This window comes from Schistocerca cancellata, chromosome 5, assembly GCF_023864275.1.
Source record: "Schistocerca cancellata isolate TAMUIC-IGC-003103 chromosome 5, iqSchCanc2.1, whole genome shotgun sequence".
Taxonomy (NCBI): Eukaryota; Metazoa; Arthropoda; class Insecta; order Orthoptera; family Acrididae; genus Schistocerca; species Schistocerca cancellata.
Window position 1 is genome coordinate 76,872,075 of NC_064630.1, and position 23,838 is coordinate 76,895,912.

Consider the following 23,838-nt stretch of genomic DNA (forward strand, 5'->3'; position numbering starts at 1 on the left):
CTATTGACTTTTTGGGATACATCATCAGTCCAGTGTGCTGCTGGGATTCCCTGCTTAAATCTTCAATGGTATACACTGTTTTTCTAATATACATTTCCCCAAATTAGCATGGATTCTGATATAGCTCAGCCTTCCACAATCTGAGGCAATCTTTGGCACTTCCCAATAACACTTGTGTTTTATTGGGCAGGCAAAAGGTTCTTTTCTTCTTTTTTTTCAGTATGCATTCAATTTTTCTGCAATTGTGTGCTACTGTGGTGGAGTGGCATAGTGCGCACCTAATCTGCCACGTGGGTTTCTATTTAGATGATGTCAGGTCTTCTCCCTCTAAGTGCTCCATATACAAATTTCAACCACAGGATAGAGTGAGATGCCCACTGTGACTCCCTTCATATGTTCATAGTATTTTCCATTAAACAGAAAATGAGGCAAGGTCAGACAGTCTCAGGAATGACAGTGGTCCTCCTGTCAAATTTCTGAAAGTTGAGTTCTAGTGACCCTCTTAGAGGCACCCTGCAGAATAACGGAATGACATCAAAATTCACCAGGATATTGAGTCCGTCCTGAAGAAGTTGAGGTGGATCACAAGATTTGCACAAGTTTTGTGTTTTATCACTTTAATTTTGTGGGTCACACTTTCTTCAAGAAACAATTAGCACCAGTTTTTCCAAGTTATAGGTTGTATGAACAATCAACACATTTTTCTGCAGAAGTACATCCAGCACGTGGGGTTGATCCCAAAGTTGTGTGTATAAATTTTATTCCTTTTTGGTCTGCATTTGCAGGTTCTCGTTCATGTTCTGCTGATTGTCTGTCTTCAGTGCACCATCAAAGGAAGTTTGAGCCTCTTCTCTTCAGCACTCGCAGCACAGATACTATTCACCTGCATTTTACTGTGCAAACTACTTTTTTTATTGAACATGTGTTGCATGAACAATGGAACTGTAAGAGGAGAATGTAATGTTACTAACTGAAGAACATCAGTGGCAACCCTGTGTCACTGAAATATTTCCCCCCAAGATTTTCAGTTTTTTTAATGTTGAAAATGGAAATTTTCCTGAATCAAATTTTGTTATATCAAAGAGCAAGTTCTTTTTTTAATTAGTTTTTGAGTTGTCAAATCACTTCTTAGTGATTATTCCAAGTTAAACTGCGATTAAAAGCAAGATATACATGAAACTGATTTTTTCCTCAAGAAATAATCTTTCATTGAAGCACTTTGTAACAGTTACATAAGCAATGTCATCCTCTCAACCATATAAAAGAACACAATGTGAAAAGCATCCACACCCAGAGCCAGATTCAACTGGCTATCTCCAGTCTGCCACAATAGTTCTTCAACCAAGCAGCAAGGAGAGACCAGCATTCTGGTACACTATTATCTGTTTCAAAACACTTGTGTAGCTCATGGAATTGACTAGCCAGTTCTGAATATGATATGCTTCCTTTTTGTTACAACATCAAATGATGTGCCATCACTGAGTCACTGGAGAACACAAAGATGACTGATAGAATTTTTATTTAATATAATGAATCGGAGCCTGCTCTAAACAAAGAAAAACGTAAAACAATGCAGATGAATAGGAAAACAATCTTTTAACATTCAAATACAATATTAGTGGTTTACTGTCTGACGTATCCCAGCATAATGTTGTGCGATATGACGTAGAATGAGCACTTAGGGTCAGCAGTGGGGAATGTGAATACTAGGCTTCTGTTTATTGTCAGAATGCTAAGAAAGTGTATCTCATCTATTAAGGTGACCACTTATAGAACACTAGTGCAACCCATTTTTGGGTACTGCTCAAGAGACAACCTCAAAAGGTCGGATTAAAGGAAGATACTGAAGCAATTCGGAAGCTTTCCTGCTTAATTTGTCATTAACCACGCAGTTCAATCAACAAGTGATTAACTCAAATGGAAAGCCCTGGAGGGAAGAATACTTTCTTCTTGTGGCAGACTGTAGAGGAAATTTACAAAACTGGCATTTTGCAGCTGATTGCAGAATGGCAGCAGTAGAATCAATGTATATTTTACATATGGACTGTAGATAAGAGAGATTAGGGCTTGTATGGTGTCATACAGACAGTCTTTTTTCCTCACTCCATTTGCAAGTGGAACAGGAAACGATGTACATAGATGTAAATGTAAAGGTTAACCAAAAGCTACCAACAATAATGTTACTGGTGAAAAGTTCTGCAAGTTCTACAGTGGAAGAAAACAGAGCAAATATTTGTGCATTTAGCAACAGCAGCAAACAAAGCCGCACGAGATACATTTATCACCAATTCTGTACTTATAAGTTCTTGGTATGCCTGGGAAGTTTAAGCAGATTGTAAATTGTGGTCTAAAGAGTTATGTGCCTAGTAAGTGGGTGAAGCATGGCAGACCCACCATGGTTTAATAAATTCTAAGGCTGCCCAGGAAGCAGAGGCTATTGCACTCTTGGTTCAAAAGGGATCACACAAATGCCAACAAGTGAAGGTTAGTAGACACATGTGTGCATCTGTGAAAAGATCTACGCACAAAACGTGCAACAACTGCCACCATCACACCTTAGCAAAAGATCTGGCAGAGAGCCTGAGAAAATTCTGGTCTTATGTAAAATTGTTAAGCAAGTCTCAGGCTTTCATTCTCCCTTGTTGACCAGAAATGAGAGCTGAAGTTTTAAGTCTCACATTTAGAAACTGTTCACACAGGAGAATCATACAATCATACTGTCCTCCGACTATAGGACAGACTCCCGTATGGATGACACAGCAATAAACATCCCTGGTGTACAGAAATAAATGAAAGATTTGAAAGCAAATAAATCACCAGGACTGGATGGAATCCCAATTCAGTTTCACAAACAGTACTCTACAACACTGGCCCTTAACGTAGACTGCCTTGTTTTTTTGTGAATCTCTTGCAAGCAAGTCGGGGGGAGGGGGGAGGGGGAGCACAGGTGACTAGAACACAAGAGTAAAAGAATGGACCCGCAAAATTACAGACCTAACTTCAGTTTTCTGCAGAATCCTTTAACATATTCTCAGTTCAAACATCGTAAATGTTCTTGAGACTGAGAAGCTTATATCCACAAATGATCATGGCTTTAGAAAGCATTACTTGTATGTAACTCAAGTTGCCCTTTTCTCACATGATATACTGAGAACTATGAATGAAGGGAAAAGGCAGATTCCATATTTTTTTATTTTCCAGAAAGCATTTGACACTGTGCCCCATTACAGACTGTTAGCAAAGGTGCAAGTGTACAGGATAAATTCACATATATATATGTGAGTGGATCAAAGATTTCTTAAGTTATAGAACTCAGTATGCTGTCATTTATGGCAAGAATTTATCAGAGACAAGGGCTTAATCAGGAGTGCCCCACGGAAGTGTGGAAGGACAGCTGTTGTTCTCTATATACATAAATGACTTGTTGGACAGGGTCGGCAGCAATCTGTGATTGACTGGTGACGATGCTGGCATGTTCGGTAAGGTGATGAAGTTGAGTAACTGTAGGAAGATACAAGATTAGTTAGATAAAATTTCCAGTTGGTGTGATGAATGGCAGCTGGCTCTAAATGTGGAGGAATTTAACTTAATGCGGATGAGTAAGAAGAACAAACGCATAATGTTTGACTGGAGTATTACTAGTGTCCTGCTTGACACAGTCAAGTCATTTAAATATCTGAGCATAATGTTGCAAAGCAACATATGAAATGGAACGAGCATGTGAGAACTGTGGTGGGGAAGGCAAATGGTCAACTATAGTTTATTGGGAGAATTTTAGTAAAGAGTGGGTCACCTGTAAAGGAGATCATATGTAGGACATTGGTGTGACCTATTCTTGAGTACTGCTGGAGTATTTTGGATCAGTGCCAGAGCGGATAGAAGGAAGACATCGAAACAATTGAGAGGCAGGCTGCTAGATTTGCTATTGGTGGGTTTGAACAACGCTTAAGTGTTACGGAGATGCTTCGGTATCTCAAATGGGAATCACTGGAGGGAAGAGGACATTCTTTTTGAGAAACATTATTGAGAAAATTTAAGAGAACCAGTATTTGAAGCTGATTGCCAAATGCTTCTACTGCTGCCAACATACAATGCGCGGAAGTACCACGAAGATAAAACACGAGAAATCAGGGCTCATGTAGAGGCACATAGACAGTCATTTTTCCCTCACTCTATCTGTGAGTGGAACAGGAAGGGAAATGACACGTAGTGGTACAGGGTACCCTCTGCCATGTACCGTACCGTGGCTCGTGGAGTATCTATGTAGATATACACCTAGATGTAGAACTACATCGTTACCATCATCTGTCACTATCCCATGTCACTGGGCGAGAACCTCAGTAAATAGAAACCTCCCAAGTCCACACTCTGACCAACTGTCACTGGAATGTAATACAAGTTGACTTTGATCGCAGAACTCATCATGTTTCAAACCAAATTTTGTTCACAATATGGTGATTGTTGAGTAAGCTTGAGACTGCGAGGAAGTCGGCAAAGCACTACTTTGCACTGAAACTACAAGAGTCGTTCCGAAAGAAATGCCTCCTATTTTTAGTCATGGAAACTACAGGAGATAAATAAATTACAACAGCACCGCTAAATAGAGCAATATTTCAGCTACAGACTATTATTATTCCACAGTCACCACCATTCGCTATGCACTTTTGCCAACGATGAACCAGAGCTGCATGCTGTGTCTGTAAAAATCTGAACCAGCTGAGACCACCACATCCTTACAGCTTTGACAACAGCATCCGAGTCTTGAATACGTTTGCCACACAGTCCATCTTTCAGAGGCCCAAAGAGATGGAAGTTTGAAGGCGCTATCCCAGGATTGCTCGGTGGATGTGGTAAGACAGTCCACCCGAATTGTGCACCGAGTTGCGTGGTCGCAAAACTGGTGGAGATCTGACGTTATCACGTTGCAGGCGAAAGTTGGTCTTCTTCTCTGGCCGTATCCTGGAAATTTGGGCTTTCTGTTTAGTCAGTGTTGTCTTGTAGTGTGCTGAATTGACAGTTATTCCAGGCTAAAGGACATACAAAAGAATGACATCCTGGCTATCCCAGAAGACTGTGCACGCCACTTTGACTGCAGATGACTGTGTCTTGAATTTCTTCTTTGATGGAGAATTCGCATGTAGCCATTCCATGGACTGTCTTTTGGATTCCGGCTTGTAGTGGTGATACCACTTTTCATTTCCAGTGACAATGTTATTCAGAAAATTACCACTTTAAGCTTCATATTGGTCTAGCAGGTCCCAACAAATTTCCATTTGATGAGTTTTTTGTACTTCCATAAGCATCCACAGGACCCATCTCGCACAGACTTTGCGATAACCAAGATGGTCCAACATTGTTTCCAAGGCGTTACAGCCAACATTCAGCTTTGCACACCATTCTCTGCGTGTTATCCACTGATCAGCATGCATGATTTGATCAAGAAGCTCTTCTTTGTGAGAGATGACAGCTGTGCAGGGGCAACTGGGCCATGGCTTGTCATACATACCCTTTTCACTACCTTGAAACCGCTGTACCCATCACCTCACATTGCTCATGTCTGTTGTATCTCCTCCATGCACCTTTAGCAAGTGTCGATGGATTTCAGTCTGCGCAATTTCTTTACCAATAAGGAGTTCAATCACACATCGCTGTTTTATATGCATGTCCATATCAGACTCCATTTTGGAACACCACTCTGCTAGCACATCTACGACAGAGCAACGGAACAACCAGCAAATGAAAGAGGAAGGTTCGAGCATTTGCACTACACCAACAACATCTGGTGCAGACATCCAAAGTCACCACAAAAAAAAATAGGAGACATTACTTTTGGAACGACCCTCATAGTATAAAAGACTGAAACCTGAGTATTTAATGCTGATCTACAAAATAAGAGTATTCAGATAAAGATGCATGTTTATATTACTGAACTGAGAAAACAACTTTTGCATTTTTGCAATGAATAATTCACAATTATATCACAAATTCTCAAGCATACATTCTACATCTACATTTGTGCTCTTCAAGTCATCTTATGGGGCATGGTGGAGGGTCACTTCACTCTTTCTTGCTTGAGTAGCCATTGATAAGCCTCTGTGCATCCCTCCAATTTCACTTTCATGCTATTTTTGTGAGATACACATAAGAAGATACAATATATTCGGTGACTCTTCTAACGAATGCACGCACTGAAATTTTAACAGTAAACCACATGATGATGCAAAATGGCTCTCTTGTATTGTCTCCCACTGAAATTGGCCGAGCATCTCTGTTACATTTTTGTACTTACTAAATGAACCTGTGGTTTAATGTACTCCCCCTCTTTGGATCTTCTCTGTTTCCTTATTGATCATATCTGGTACAGAGCCAAGTCATTAGACTCACAATATTCAAAGATTGGTCAAACAGTGGTTTTGTAAGTTACCGCCCAAGTGCGTGAACTACCTTTCACGAGGATTCCTCCAATGACTGACTGTCATATGCAATTAGTTTTATGTGGTCGTTCGACTTTAAATCACTTCACACATACAGTCCCAGATGTTTAATAGTTGTGAATGCTTCCAGAAATTTTCTGCAATTATGTAAAAATTCTTTCTGCCTACCTGTGAGCAAATAGGTTCATTTGTTTATGTTGAGGATCAATTGTTAATTCCTGTGTCAAGTGTCTCCATACATTTCACTACAATTTTCTAGCATTACTATTTCTGTGTACATATGTCTGTAGCTTTTACATCTGAAGATTTCTCTCTGTTAAGAATGACGTATGATGTTTGGGAGGAACTCTTCAATCCAACTGCAAACCTAGACTAATATTCCATAAGGGAAACTGATTTGGAGGCCCAGAGCCCACCACCAAATACGAAGACTCGCCATGTCTGCAAGCACGTCTGAGGCTGCCATGATCCTGCCATCAATATTACAATTACTCAATGCATTTCTTCACTCCAACTTTCATGATTCCTTAACTGATTGTTTCTAAAGCAGAATCTCAGTTATTTGAAACAACATGACTCAATAGATATATTTCTGTTAGTGAACAATTCAACTTCCTTCAAAAGCTCTCATAATTCACGAAGTTTTTCAAAACTTTCTCATTTTTATAGAAAAGGGGGGTGGGTGGAAGGGGGGAGAAGATGTTCATATCAACCTGTTTTATAAGTTAGTTGAAAATACAGTAAATATTCAAATTGTTCCTAGCTTTTTGGTTAGAGCGTCCGGGAGGTGCCGAAGACATAAATCCTACCCACAAATGAAATAGAGGTGAATGTAATTAGCTCCAAACCAAAAATATCTTACCAGCTACTTCTTGCTCTGTTAGCGCTCTTTCCAGCAATTCAAATGTCACACCGTAAGGGAAGAAATTTTTTGTTGCTATAACTTGTCCAAATGAGTGGAAAAACTCTAGTACAGTAAGGAAGTCTCCAAAATTTTCGTGCGGTATACAACAGTTTACTTCTATAGGTGATGGCATAACCTGAAAAAAAAAAAAAAAAACATAATTAGCAACTTATATGGGAAGTTTTACTGTCTACTGATATACTTGCAACAGCTAACGTATATTGCATTTAGAATTAATGACATTAACTATCAGTTATAATCTACCTTCAGATCTTCTAACTCCAAATCCTCTCGACGACGATTCCACTCCTTCACGAATTTCTCAAAGTGTAATTTATCTTCTTTCCTCTTTTCTTTTATTTTCATTCTTTCTTCTAGTTGCCTTTGTTTTTCTTCCAGAGTCTTCTCCTTAAGCTTTGGTCGTCTTTCTTCGTTTAATCTAGGCAGAATTTGAGTAAATTACTTATCACAGATACATAAATAATACAACAGAAACAGTGCCATTTTTGAGGCAGACCTAAAAGTAAGACTGCAGGACTCTATAATTTCTTCTAATTATATGTGACTGGCCCTACATGTCTGTTTGCAAAGGCAATGCATTAACATATGGAGATGCTGCACGAAGAAACAACCATGGCTATCTCACAGCAGCTGTTGGCAAGATCCACTAGGGACAGGAAGACTGTCCTTCTCAAGGATTTTACGAGCCTTGTCAGGACACAGGTAGGAACATGACACCAAGTAATGTAAATATGACAGTGACCAGTTTTCATCCTACTTACCTGCAGATTTTTAAGTCTGAACATTCAGTGTCTAAGAAATACATCAAAAGAACTTGAGAAAGCAATGAGTGGTGCACTGGTGCAGACATTTTTGAACTATCAAACAACAGAAAATCCAGGTTAGATTGATCACAATATTATTAAAAGGATAAACTGCTACATATCATGTAGTAGAGATACTGAGTTGCAGATATGCACAACAAAAAGATTGCTAAACAAGTAAGCTTTCGGACAAAGGGTCTTCTTCTGAAATAGGTAACACACACATTCACGCAAACACAACTCACACACGCAAGACCATGATCTCTGGCTGCCGAGGCTAGACTGTGAGCAACTATGCATGGCAGGAATAGCAATCTGTGTGGTTGGGGTAAGGAGGAAGCTGGGGGCGGTGAAGGATAGCAGGGTATGGGTGGGGACAGGGAGCGATAGCAGATTAGGTTTAGGTGTGGGGACAGTAAAGTGCTGTTCATGGGTGCGTAGAGAGACATGGTTGGGAGAGGACAGTGAGGTGCAGCAGACACTATGTTAAAGGCTCGACAGTGGGGGAGGGAGGGGGGGGGAGGAAGGAGAGAATAAAGAGAGAGTGGATGTGTTGTTGCAATAGAGTGCTGTGAATGCTGGTGTGGGAGAAGGGAAGAGGATAGGCAGATGAAGGACAATGACTAGTGAAGGTTGAGGCCAGGAGGATTACAGGAACGTTGGATATATTGCAGGGAGAGATCCCACCTGTGCAATTCAGAAAAGTTGGTGTTGGTAGGAAGGATCCAGGTGGCACAAGCTATGAAACAATCACTGAAGTGAAGAATGGTGTGTGGTCCAGCTGTTTCCTGGGCACAGTTTGTTGGTGGTCATTCATCCAAACATACACCTTGGTTGTCATGCCCACACAGAACTCAGCACAGAGGATGCAACTTAGCTTGCAGATCACATGACTGGTTTCACAGGTAGCCCTGCTCTTGATGAGTCTGATGATACACTTCTGAACAAACTGGAGTAGATAGTGGTGGGAGGATGTATGTGAAAGGTTTTGCATCTAAGTCTATTAGAGGTATATAAAACATGAGGCAAGGGGTTGGAAGCAGGGACAAAGTAAAGATGGAAGAGGATGCTGTCTATGATCGGTGGGCAGTGGAATACCACTGTGGGAGGGGTGGGAAGGTGGGCATCCCCCATTTCAGGACATGACGAGAGGTAGTCAAAACCCAGGTGGAAAATGTGACTCAGTTGTTACAGTCCCAGGTAGTACTGAGTCACAATGTAAATGCTCCTTTGTAGCTGGACAGTGGGACTTTGTGGGGTGTTGGGTGACTGGAGAGATAATGCATTGGAGATGCATTTCCATACAAGGTTGGGAGGGTAATTTCAGTCTGTGAAGGCCTCAGAGAGAGACCCTTGACATATTGCGAGAGGGACTGCTCATCCTACAGATGCGATGGCCATGGGTGGCTAAACTGTATGGAAGGGACTTCTTGTTGTGGAATGGATGGCAGCTGGTGGTCGATAGGTTTGAAATGGACACAGGTACAGATGTAGCCATCTTCGAGATGGAGGGAGAAGTAGAAACCACAAATACTGATTTAGTTTTATCAGGTCATGATGCTCTTGTCCTCAAAATTTCCTACACAACACAGAATGAGATAAAAGCACATTTTACATATAAGAGAACTATCTCTACAGACAATTATGTAAACTTCGTCATATCCTAAGTAATGTGTCCTGGGTGAAAGTGTTATCCCAGACAAGTAGAGATGATGCACATAATTCTCTCTTTTCAATCTTCATATGGTACTTCAAGACCTGCTTTCCGAAGAATCTTATCAAGAATCAGGTCCCATGATAATACAAAGGCAAGTTCCTTCGTTTGGCATTAAAAACTCTTGTAAAAATAAAAAAGATCAACTTTTCACATGAAAACATCCACAAAACCAAGATTTAGATAACGTGTTAAGAATTACAAAAGTTAACAATTGCAAAAAGGTATATTAAAAAGTAATCACCATGACAAAATTTCTGGCTGTTGATAGCTTAATAAGGCAATCTACTAAAAATTCCAAAGCTGTCTGGGGAACAGTGAAGAATAGGATGTAATTCTCAAAACAGCACAAAGTTTTGGTATTAAAAAAAAAGAAAATTTTTCAAATTATATAAACAATTATTTCATTTATTGAACAACTTCATTAAGCTCAAAATTCATAAATCAAGAAAACATAGAATGTTCAAAAGTAGCTTGTAGCATGGAGGTAGAACCTATAAACAAACATGAAGTGCTAGTAAGCTTGAGGCAGGAATAGGTGAAGTGCTCCCATCTGTCAATCAGGACTGCTTCACAGATTCCAAGGTCTTTAGCACAAACTGACAACTTATCTTTTAGTGAAAGTGTGTTTCCAGAAAGCTTGAAAATATCAAAGTGAAGCCAGTATTTAATAACAGCACCAAGTGGCCAATATCACTCTTTCCACCATTGTCCAAAATACTAGAAAAAAATTCTGAAGCACTGGATCAATAAATGTTTCAGCAACCATAAATTACCAAACGGTAATCAGCATGACTTTCAGGCACATAAAAAAGAAACAACAGTAATGTGCTTCACTGAACAAATAATCTACCCAAAGCATTCATTACTGTCAATCACCGCATCCTTTTAGAAGAAATGGAATCACTAGATATTCAATAGTCTGGCAAAAAGTGATTTGAGGCACACATACAAAACCAAACACAGATTACAGGACTGATGTCATCTTATTGAAATAACAAAACCAGTTTAGTTTCAGATGCAAACAATGGAAATGTGTGTACCCTGAGGCCGTATTGTAGGACTCAGAATTTTTCTTCACTATACAAATGATACGCGCACCCCAAATAGTGCAGCCAATGCATGCTATTCACAGAGGACACTACTGTGATAAGTGTACCAAAGCATTTTCTGCATACACCTACGGATAAAGTCCTTAAGCATATCTGCCCTTGGTTTAATGCAAACAGATTGACATTAAATGTAAATAAAACAAATTATATGCAATTTGAGGAAGTACATCAAAATGTAAACCTAGATCAGGTATTTTTTGACAAACCCATGGACAGAGTAACAGGTCAAAATTGCTGAGGATTCATGTTGACGAAAACTTAAATTTTAATGACCATGTGTGAAAACCTGTGTAGTAACTCAATTTGGTTTGTTTTGCTCTAAGAATTATCATAAACATTTACAGTTCTGAAGATGCCAGGATGGCATACATTGGTTTTTAGTCTCTTGCAACATACGGAATAATATTTTGGTGTTCACCACTTGCTGTCTAAAACAATCTTTTTTGTAACAGAAGGAGGATATTCGAATAACACACGTTCCTCCACAGACACTGCTAACCTATATTCAGAAAGCTTAAAATACTAACAATACCTTCACTGTACACAGGGTCCACCTTTAAGAGTTTCCAACAAGTGCAGGCTTCCATAATTACAATATCCAAAGTAGCATGTACCCCACACACAGTGAACAAACACAAAGACACGAGAGCAATCTCAGTATTAAACTATGCAACAGACTGTCAGCGTGCATCAGATAGTTGCAAGATGAAAATAAATTTACAGCAAAATTTTTAAAAATAGTCTTCTGGAACAATCCTTTACTCAGTAAGTGACTGTGCTGACAGGTAACAATTTTGTGGTACTGTTTATATTAGCCAAAACCAAAAATACAGTCTTTTGTATCTTAACATTTTCATTACATTTCCACGTATGACAGAAATCTGTTGTCTGATGTAAAACCTTTTCTGAATCATTACTGTGAAAAAAGGATAGGCCTATGAAGATTGGTTGGTTGAATGATTAAAGGAACCAAAATACTGTGATGCCCAGCCTGTGATGTGAGATCTGAGTGGGGTACTGTCAAGTGGGGGGTGCCCCAGGGATCAGTGTTGGGGACACTCCTGTTCCTTATTTATATAAATGATATGCCCTCTAGTATTATGGGTTAACTCTAAAATATTTCTGTTTGCTGATGACACTAGCTTGGTAGTAAAGGATGTTGTGTGCAACATTGACTCGATTTCAAATAGTGCAGTACATGACCTCAGTTCATGGCTTGTAGAAAATAAACTAACGTTAAATCACAGTAAGACTCAGTTTTTACAGTTTCTAACACACAATTCAACGAAACCTGACGTTTTAATCTCACAGAACGGGCATATGATTAATGAAACTGAACAGTTCAAATTTCTAGGTGTTCAGATAGACAGTAAGCTGTCGTGGAAAGCCCACATTCAGGATCTTGTTCAAAGACTTAATACTGCCATTTTTACTAATCGAACGGTATCAAAAGTGAGTGATACTTCAACACGTAAATTAGTCTACTTTGCTTATTTTCATTCACTTATGTCGTATGGTATTATGTTTTGGGGTAACTCTTCCCATTCTAGAAGGATATTTTTGGCTCAGAAACGGGCGGTTCGGCCAATAAGTGGTGTGAGTTCACGAACCTCTTGTCGACCTCTGTTCACGAGTCTGGGTATTTTGACATTGGCCTCTCAATATGTATATTCCTTATTGTCGTTTCTTGTTACCAATATTAGTTTATTTCCAACAATAAGCAGCTTTCACTCGGTTAATACTCGGCAGAAATCAAACCTCCATTTGGATCGGACTTCCTTAACTCTTGTGCAAAAAGGTGTGCAGTATACTGCTGCATCCATTTTCAATAAGCTGCCACTCGAATTCAAAAATCTTAGCAGTAATCCACGCGCTTTCAAATCGAAACTCAAGAGTTTCCTCATGGGTCACTCCTCCTATTCTGTCGAGGAGTTCCTTGAAAAATTAAGATGATTCTCATTGTATTGCCGATAGCGTTTGCTTAAACTTATGGACTGATTTTCTTTCAGGTTCACGAACATTTATTTTTATCTGTTATTACTTTTATGTTGTAAGTTCATGTACTGACACGTTCCATGACCTTTGAGATTTGCTCCTCAATTTGGTCCTACGGAACTTGACATGTAAATAAAATAAATACTAGGATGTCAGTCCTTTTTCCTCTTACAAACAGGTCTGCATGACTTTAGATGAAACAGCTTACCGCACAACACCCAGGGTGAGAAAACTTCAAGGTCTATGAAAGATCAATGAAGGTGAAGGCAAGATAAGTGACAAAAAGAGGAAAGGGAAATTGAGGAAGAAAGTCAGGCTAGGTGCTCCATCTATGGAGCAGCCAGAAGCCTCCTGAGAGCAAAGTACAATCAGCCGACATACTTCCTCCAGCCCTCGCCACATACCAGAGGTACTCCATTCATAAACTGCCTAGGAAAGACTAGCAACGCGCACAGGGCAAGAGAAGCACAGAGGGGCAACAGAAAGACAAGTCTAACAGACCAAGTGAGAGGGGGGAAGAAGAGTAAAAAGAGCAGGTTGGGTTAGGACCGGGCTGGACCACCAAGCCCAGACGACCGTAGCCCAGCCTGAGCAGATGAGGCAGCAATGTTCTGCCAACCCCTAAACCCCTTCACAAATTAAATGTAGAACTAAGTCAGCCGCTGAGGCATTGTCTCCTAATACCAGGGGTAGTCAGCCACGAATATTAGGAGTCCACTGAAGGGCAGTGAAGTTGGAACAATCTAGCAAAATGTGGACCACTGTCAAAAGGGAACCACAAAGACAGCAGGATGGGTCCTCGCAGAAGAGGAGATGACCATGAGTCAGCCGATGTGGAGCCAGGAGAGGGCAGTAGAGTCAATTTGTGTCTGCATCACCAAGTTGTTCTTGATTGAAAAAGTCAGTTTACAAGCCTAATTCTCGTCATTTGCAGGAGGTGTTACTGATTTGTTTCAATATGAAGAAAACAGCAGCTGAGTCTCCTCGAATGCTCTCAAGTACATATAGTAAGGACGCTATTAGTGAAAGAACGTGTCTTGAGTGGTTTCAACACATCAAGAACGGTGATTTTAACATCGTAGACCGGCATAGTGGTGGACGACAGAATGTTTTTGAAAACTGAGAGATGTAGACATGGCTGAGTGAAGACTCACTTCAAACTTGAGAATTGGCATGATTAGTGGGAGTGACACAGCAAGCCATTTCAAAACGTCTCAAGGCTATGGGCATGATTCAGAAAGAAGGAGCTTGGGTCCCGTGTGAGTTGAAACCAAGGGACATTGAACGGCGTTTGTGCGTTCGTGAACAGTTGCTTCATAGACAAAAACGGAAGGGATTTCTGCATCACATTGTCACCTGGGACGAAAAATGGGTTCATTATGATAACCCTCAACGCAAAAAATCATGGGGATATCCCGGCCATACTTCCACGCTGACGGCCAAACCGAATATTCACGGCTCCAAGATCATGCTCTTGCGTTTGGTGGTACCAGCTTGGTGTCGTGTACTACGAGGTGTTATAACCAGGTGAAACAATCACAGGTGCTCGTTATCGAACACAATTAATGCATCTGAGCAGAGCATTAAAAGACAAATGGCCACAATACAGCGAGAGACACGATAAAGTGATTTTGACAAAACTTGACCCCACGTTGCAAAAGACATCAAAACGTACTTGGAAACGTTAAAATGGGAAGTCCTACCCCACCCGCCATATTCTCCAGGCATTGCTTTCTCCGACTATCACCTGTTAAGATCAATGGTGCATGGCCTGGCTGACCAACACTTCCAATCTCACGAAGGAGTCACAAATTTGATCAATTTTTTTTTGATGAGGGATTCGTACACTGCCCAAAAGTTGGGAGAAAGTAGTGGCCAGTGATGGAAAATACTTTGAATGATACATGTGTAACCAATTTGTTTCACTAAGGCCTCAAATGTTGGGGGAAAATGGCAGAAGCAAAGTTGTACACCTTGTAGTCAAAATTGCCTCATTCCGGTTGCAATTTCGAAACATCACCTACGGTATAAAATTCACAGCTTCTCGAAATTTCAAGTTTCTATCCTTAGCGGTTTGGGCTGGGCAATGATGAGTCAGTCAGCCAAGTCAGGACATTGCCTTTCATTACAGACACGACAAGGAAAGCATTCTAATACATACTTGGGTAGGTTCGTGGTGATACCGAAAATCAAGATTACAAACACATTGTGTGACTTCAGATAAATTCAGCAAAGGCGACATATGTTAATTGATTTGTTTCTCCAAACAACATTGTAACCAATTCCTTTGAAAGGAGTGTGTCCGAGTTGGATTAGTGTTGTGTCACATGCCCTGTGTCTGCCATTTAAACTGTTTCCACTTCCGATATTTATAATGCCATTGTCAAACCACAAAATGCTCTGTTACGGTGAACAATGTTTTACGTTACGGCACCATAGGTGACACAGCAAATGTTGTCAGTTCTAGTGGAGCACAAAAATGCTTTATTAAAAGAGGGAAAAGTACAGTTAACATTTGTGAGTAGAAGAGCAGTAAACACAAGGCACTAAGGATAGTGAATGCCCTTATCTGTTGAGGAGAAAGAGTCCTGTTCCTGGAAAAGTGCCTGGTGATGAGGTGAATGTGACGTTGCAAACTGCTACTTGTAATGAAAAATAGTTTCTTACAGTTTACATCGCCAAAAAGGTTTTGTGTGTGTGTGTGTGTGTGTGTGTGTGTGTGTGTGTGTGTCTCTACAGCTGAAGATGGACATCTAAAATGGTTTTAGCATGAATGAAAATGGTGTCATAAGAACAACCAATACACAATTTTCCCCTTTACTTAATTATTTAGGGGCCTGGAAACATGGCATCTATGTCTGGGAAAATTTACACCTCTTTTGGTGAAATTCCATCTTCTTATTTTTAGACTAAGCCTAGTGCTTTGAAATCTGCTGTTAAAAAAGTTGTGATTTTTGAGCTTTTTCAAATTTTTGCAAAAGCAAACAATCGAGTCAACAGTTTTAATTGTCTTTACTCGTTTCCTCATTTTTCTCGGCATTATGATTCTTTCCCCACACAATTCAAAAAATACAAATCTGCAAAGTTTTTATATTAACCTTTCATGGGTATTCGTAGCCATGCAACCCATACCTGACAACACTACAGATAGAACAAGTAAGATACTTAAGGGAGCAGAAGTTGAACCGAAAATGACTATTTGCACGTTAGGAGAACAACGTGGTAGAAATACATTAACAGATTTTGTTTTCTGTTGCACTACAGTACAGAGTGCAGGCACTTTGTACTGCCAGTCTGCCATGAGTGTTTACAACTAGAATTTTGATCAAAAGAGGGGAGAAGAGTGGTGTGGGAAAATAAGCTTTCCCACAGCCTACACCTATGTTCTGTGATTTTGCAAAGGCAGAACTTGACTTGTGGTCATAGGGATTGCTGATCCCTTCTGGTGTTTTGGTAGCCATAGTCTAACTCTGCTTTAGACCAGGATTTGATTCTTTACTCATTTCATTTCAAAATGAGGAAAGAAAACAGTTAGCAAAGCACACTACAAAGCATTCATTAATGGCTACTGGGCAATTGTCTGCCGATCTTGGCAGTGTCGTAAATGAGGTTGTTCAGGGCCTAACCTCTACCAGTATGCGACACAATCACAATTCAAAACATCCAACACCTAAAACTGCAGTGCTGAAGTGTCTACATTATACCAATCTTTGAGCTTTGGCTAGCAGATAAACGTGAGAGTTTCTTTGTTCTCAGATGCTGAGTCCAACAGTTGAGTCTTACATTGCATTATGCAAAGTGTATCTTATATACAGACCATTCAGCTGTCCAGAATTGGGGTGACACTACAGCATTGAGCAAACCGATATGTCACATCTGTGCACTTTTTATTTTGCACACACATTCCTAAGCATATTATCTTCAGAAACTGGGCTTCACTAGATGATTTGAAGTACCAGAATCCGAAAACTAAATACATTTTTGGTATTTATATGCACAAAATACAGCTATTTCAAACTATAATTTGGATAAAATTCACAATGAAATAGCATTTATCAGGTAACTTTATATTTTCGAATTCACGTATATTGCAACATGTGAAATTTTCAGGACCCTAATTACTAAACACAAAACTATAGACACAATATTGAAGTCAGTAAAATTTAAGTTGATTTCAATTCAATTTTAATATATTATGCACAAAAGTATGCAGTGCATGCACTTGTGAAATTTATTTTGAAATTAACAACCCCGTGAAAGTGAAGATCATTTGTGCTGTAATTATTTGTTATTATTATTAACCAAAAATCTGAATTGCCTATTGAAAAATTCATCACATATGTAAATCCATATATTTTGTGACTTTTTACTTTCATTCGTTGTACAAAACTGGAAGTATTTTCAACACAAAGGTCAAGAAATAAGGAAAATATTTCCTGCTCTCAGTTCAGTGGTTTTGTGATACTGTAATGAATGGCACTGTCAGTATACATCAGGTTCCATAGATACTATTGCGTAGATAAAACTTCAGGTATAAGAAATACCTGGCACAAAAAAAAAAAAAAGAAAAAAAAAAAAGAAAGAAAGAGAGACATTTCCTTGTATCTGAACTATCTTCCAACTACTTTTTGAGTAATTGGGCTACATTTAATACATTTATCTGCATATATATGAGTACACTGATACCTATCAAGAAATGAAAGTTGTCCATCTCCCCTGGAGTAAAATCCTGTCATAATGTTTGTCCAACTTGATTCATCAGTCCTTGAACACAGATAATTTGTAACACATAAAAATAGCACCCTTTACATTGCAGACCATTTTACAATATCAAGGGTGTACAATAAAGGTATAAAAGACAGTTTTGTAATTTGTTTATTATTTTATTGGGGAAAAAAAATCACGAATATTGGTTCAAAGTCTAGCATCTCTCTCGTCTATCACCTTAAACAACGAAACAGTTATTTTTGCCTAGTATTGTGGTAGTTTAATAGCAGTAAATACCATTAAGGAAGAAAGGTACTGGCACATGTGTAAGAATTCCTGAGTCTTGAACAGGCTTCTGCTAGATGTGTGGCTATTTGTTTTATACAACACACTTGACACTTTCTTTCGCTAAATAAATACGTTACTTTACAACAACGGAGAGCAAAAAAATATACAAAATAAGTTGGTCACTTGGCCTTAAATTCGACACTGTGAGGAACACTTCAGAAAGTAAAATACATCAATCTCAGTTTCCTAATTACTTTATCAGTAAGTTGTCTTAATTTTTAATTGAAACTTGTTACTGTCAACAGTATATATTTTTTACTGTATATTTTAAACAACATTGCGTTTTTAACTGTTACAAAGCAACTCCACATGTCCTGCTGAACTTCTGTTTCTTAGTATCAATATATATTAAATACTACCAAGAGACTATTGTGTCAAGTCCGCCGCCCACCCCCAGCCCCCTCTCCACCCTCTCTCTCTCTCTCTCTCTGCATAATGACTTTTAATGTTTAATGTTTCACATCACATTTTTGTTTACTTTGCTATATGCATGGAATGCTTGTGATAGATATCCAACATGTGTACATACCTCGACTGTGAATATTTAAGATTCCTCTTCATCCTATGTTTGTCGAACAATTTATTGTTTCTCATGTTTCCAACACTCCTATATTTATCCTTCACCTTCTTAGCCATCTGGTGATTTGGAGACCTGTGAATTGGTTCTATCAACTTCTTTGGGGATTTTTTCACAGGTGAAAACTGATCTGCATCTGCAGACTGGATGGGCATCTGTTTCTTCGGAGACTTCTCCACTTTTGAATGTGATGTCAAATACTTTTGTATATTTTCTTGTCTCTTTTCTTTCTTTACAAATGGGTCTTGCTTTTTAATATTATTTTTTATTGGACTTAACATGTTTTTCTTTACTCTCCTCGATATCTGGAATGCTGGTGGCGGTCCATCAAAAATACTATGGAATTTCACTCTAAATAAACCAAATTTCTGTACAGCAGCAGCCTGTTAAAAATTATAAAAAGACATTGATAAAACATTAATAAAGAATGTGTGGCCATACTTCCACATGGATATAGAGATAAACAAAGTAACATTTTTAAGAAGGTATTATATCTTAACATTAACCCCTATTTAATAAAAATAAATTCTTGTTTATGTCTAGTAATGTTTTCATTAACTACAATAAAAACATTGTAACATACTTTGCTTGCACAGGTAAAATTTCCCATGTAAACATGAGATTTCTCACTAATTGCTTGGGTGAGCACTTGTGACCGGTTAAAATTGTGTGCCAGAGTAAGACACTGATCAGGAGAGTTTCACAGCCAATGCTCTTCCATCTCAGATAGTCAAGAACATTTGCTCAAAGCTACCACCTGATCTCTACTATACTACTACTACCACCACCACCACCACCACCACCACCACCACCACCACCTTTTCTCCTTCTTCTTAATCCAGTAAAAGACAACTTGCAACCAAACCTCTAGATGTCAGAACTCAGATCGGTACCAAACTTTGTGTGTCGATAGAGTACCTAGTAAAACACCGATTTAGTTCATCCTGGGTGCTGTCATCAAATAGAACATGCATAAATGGTAATTAAAAGTAACACCAGAACTGCGGAGCACAGGAAAAGCATTTCGGTGAGCTCTGAATGCAAACCTCTCTTGTAGATGAGTTGGTAGAGTGTCAGACCATCATACTAAAGATCAAGAGTTCAAAACAAACTGGTGGCTATGTTTTTTTAACAGTTTACGCATGAAATGGTTGTAGGGGAGAACATTTTTCTGACGTGTAAAAGACTGTTTCAGCTTGTAGCAAAGTTCTTTTGGCAGTCTGCTTTCGCTTCGTTAGTTGAAAGTCGCAAGCCTATACTGTATATCTGTATAGATAACACCACACCTATCTATACAAATGTAAGAACTAGCTTCGTTACTTTCAACTGATGAAGTGAAAGCAGACCACGAAAAGAACAGTGCTACAAACTCCGAAATGTCCCTTTACATGTCAGAAAACTGTTCTCCCATGTAACATTTTCACGCGTAAACTGTTTATAAAAAAAACAGCCCGCCACCAGTCTGTTTCGAACTAAGGACATTTACTACAATGGGCTGATGCTCTACCAACTCACCTACCAGAGATGTTCCTGTACTCCGTAGTTCTGGTGTTACTTTTAATTGCCATTTACACATCTTCTATTGAATGACAGCACACAGCACGAACTAAATTGGTATTTCAGAAGAAACTCCATCAACACACAACATTTGGTACCAATCTGAGTGTCTGACATCTGGAGGTTTGGGTATTAGAGAAGAGTTCCATTAAGTTTAACGTCACTCATTAGCACAGTATTCACAGAGTTGAGCATAATGTATATAAGATTAGGACAAAGAATCACTATCTGACAGAACTATATGTTAATAGATATAATGTGGAGCTGTGCACCTATTCACATCATTACAAAAGCAAAAAACCACTCACCTGCAGACGAATGATGAGTGGCATATAAGCACGCTGAAAGGATCAGAAACTAACTACCTTTGTGCTTGCCCACATCCTTAGTAATTTCATGCTTCAAACTATGCCATTGGTCCTTGAATTTGTATTCTGTTATAAATCCAAACAATTTTAACATCTCACATGCTAGTCCTATACGATGATACAGAATCAAGAACTGTTCCGTATACACTTTTGTAAGCTTACTACTAAGAGTCAAGTCACAGGAACAGCTAATCCAATACACTGCCATATGTGATGATGTTACGGTGCTCCAGTCCAAACACTGGTTTGATGTAGTTCTCTATGCTAGTCCATTCTATGCAAACCTTTTGATCTCTACATAACTACTACAAAAAAAAATTCATTTTAACATTCTTACTGAACTCAAGCCCTGGTTTCCCTCTACAATTTTAAACCCTCCCCCTCCGATGTTTCCATCACCAAAGTGACAATTCCTTAGTCTATGATGTGCCCTTTACTAACTCTCTTCTTATAGTACCAATGTGCTATAAATTTCTTTTTCCTCAAATTATTTTCTGTACCTCCTCATTAGTTAATCAATGTAATCATCTAATGCTCAACATTCTTCTGTTGTATGACATATGAAAATACTTACATCCTGTTCTTGTCTGAACCGTTTATCATTCACATTTCACTTCCTTACTAGGTTATACTCCAAACAAATGCCTTTAGAAAAATAGTTGTGAACACTTAAACTGACATTCTGTGTTAACAATTTTCTCTTTTTCAGGAAAGTTTTTCTTACTATTGCTAGTCTGCAGTATATATTGTCCCTCAGCTAATGTACTGCTCAAATAGCAAAACTCACAGACTTCTTTTGGTATCTTACTGCCTAATCTAACTTTCTCAGAATCACCTGATTTCATTTGTTATTTTCTATTACACTCTATTTACTTTTGTTGGTATTCAACTTATAATCTAGTTTCAAGACATTATCCATTCCACTCTACTGATCTTCATATTTGTTTGCCAGCTCTGAATTACAATGGCGCAGACAAACCACAACATTTTTACTTCTTCTCCCTGAACTTTAATTTCCTTTCCCAATTTATCCTTGGTTTGCTCTTCTGATTGCTAAATGCAGTGTGTAAATAACATTTGGGATAGGACACAACCCTGTTTTTCTTACTTCTCAGCTGGTACTTCACTTTCATATTCATAGACGCTTGTTCTGTCTGTCTTGTCTGGTTTCTCTACAAATGGTACATAAATTTTCATTTGCTGTATTTTATCCCCTCTACCATGGACCTTGCCGTTGGTGGGGAGGCTTGCATGCCTCAGCGATACAGATAGCCGTACCGTAGGTACAACCACAACAGAGGGGTATCTGTTGAGAGGCCAGACAAACGTGTGGTTCCTGAAGAGGGGCAGCAGCCTTTTCAGTAGTTGCAAGGGCAACAGTCTGGATGATTGACTGATCTGGCCTTGTAACAATAACAAAAACGGCCTTGGTGTGCTGGTACTGCGAACAGCTGAAAGCAAGGGGAAACTACAGCTGTAATTTTTCCCGAGGGCATGAAGCTTTACTGTATGATTAAATGATGATGGCGTCCTCTTGGGTAAAATATTCCGGAGGTAAAATAGTCCCCCATTCGAATCTCCGGGCGGGGACTACTCAAAGGATGTCGTTATCAGGAGAAAGAAAACTGGCGTTCTACGGTTCGGAGCGTGGAATGTCACATCCCTTAATCAGGCAGGTAGGTTAGAAAATTTAAAAAGGGAAATGGATAGGTTAAAGTTAGATATAGTGGGAATTAGTGAAGTTCGGTGGCAGGAGGAACAAGACTTCTGGTCAGGTGACTACAGGGTTATAAATACAAAATCAAATAGGGGTAATGCAGGAGTAGGTTTAATAATGACTAGGAAAATAGGAATGCGGGTAAGCTACTACAAACAGCACAGCGAACACATTGTTGTGGCCAAGATAGATACGAAGCCCACACCTACTAAAGTAGTACAAGTTTATATGCCAACTAGCTCTGCAGATGATGAAGAAATTGAAGAAATGTATGGTGAAATAAAAGAAATTATTCAGATAGTGAAGGGAGACGAAAATTTAATAGTCATGGGTGACTGGAAATCGAGTGTAGGAAAAGGGAGAGAAGGAAATGTAGTAGGTGAATATGGATTGGGGCTAAGAAATGAAAGAGGAAGCCGCCTGGTAGAATTTTGCACAGAGCACAACATAATCATAGCTAACACTTGGTTTAAGAATCATGAAAGAAGGTTGTATACATGGAAGAACCCTGGAGATACTAAAAGGTATCAGATAGATTATATAATGGTAAGACAGAGATTTAGGAACCAGGTAAGACATTTCCAGGGGCAGATGTGGACTCTGACCACAATCTATTGGTTATGACCTGTAGATTAAAACTGAAGAAACTGCAAAAAGGTGGGAATTTAAGGAGATGGGACCTGGATAAACTGAAAGAACCAGAGGTTGTTCAGAGTTTCAAGGAAAGCATAAGCGAACAATTGACAGGAATGGGGGAAAGAAATACAGTAGAAGAAGAATGGGTAGCTTTGAGGGATGAAGTAGTGAAGGCAGCAGAGGATCAATTACGTAAAAAGACGAGGGCTAGTAGAAATCCTTGGGTAACAGAAGAAATATTGAATTTAATTGATGAAAGGAGAAAATATAAAAATGCAGTAAATGAAACAGGCAAAAGGGCATACAAACGTCTCACAAATGAGATCGACAGGAAGTGCAAATTGGCTAAGCAGGGATGGCTAGAGGACAAATGTAAGGATGTAGAGGCTTATCTCACTAGGGGTAAGATAGATACTGCCTACAGGAAAATTAGAGAGACCTTTGGAGATAAGAGAACCACTTGTATGAACATCAAGAGCTCAGATGGAAACCCAGTTCTAAGCAAAGAAGGGAAAGTAGAAAGGTGGAAGGAATATATAGAGGGTCTATACAAGAGCGATGTACTTGAGGACAATATTTTGGAAATGGAAGAGGATGTAGATGAAGATGAAATGGGAGATATGATACTGCGTGAAGAGTTTGACTGAGCACTCAAAGACCTGAGTCGGAACAAGGCCCCCGAAGTAGACAACATTCCATTGGAACTACTGACGGCCTTGGGAGAGCTAGTCCTGACAAAACTCTACAATCTGGTGAGCAAGATGTATGAAACAGGCGAAATACCCTCAGACTTCAAGAAGAATATAATAATTCCAATCCCAAAGAAAGCAGGTGTTGACAGATGTGAAAATTACCGAACAATCAGTTTAATAAGCCACAGCTGCAAAATACTAACACGAATTCTTTACAGACGAATGGAAAAACTAGTAGAAGCCGACCTCGGGG

The 23,838-nt window shown here is 39.2% G+C and overlaps 1 protein-coding gene across 3 annotated transcripts in view; it reads right to left on the reverse strand.

Moving 5' to 3' along the window:
• Positions 1 to 23,838, reverse strand: part of LOC126188973 (bromodomain adjacent to zinc finger domain protein 1A) — a 129,961-nt gene that overhangs the window by 89,728 nt on the left and 16,395 nt on the right. For all 3 annotated transcript variants that reach the window (XM_049930746.1, XM_049930747.1, XM_049930745.1), the window contains exons 6-8: positions 18,568 to 18,998; positions 7,603 to 7,777; positions 7,297 to 7,474 (exon numbers count right to left, since the gene is read on the reverse strand). In XM_049930746.1, the coding sequence (XP_049786703.1) occupies positions 7,297 to 7,474; positions 7,603 to 7,777; positions 18,568 to 18,998 (784 nt within the window). The remainder of the gene's footprint in view (positions 1 to 7,296; positions 7,475 to 7,602; positions 7,778 to 18,567; positions 18,999 to 23,838) is intronic.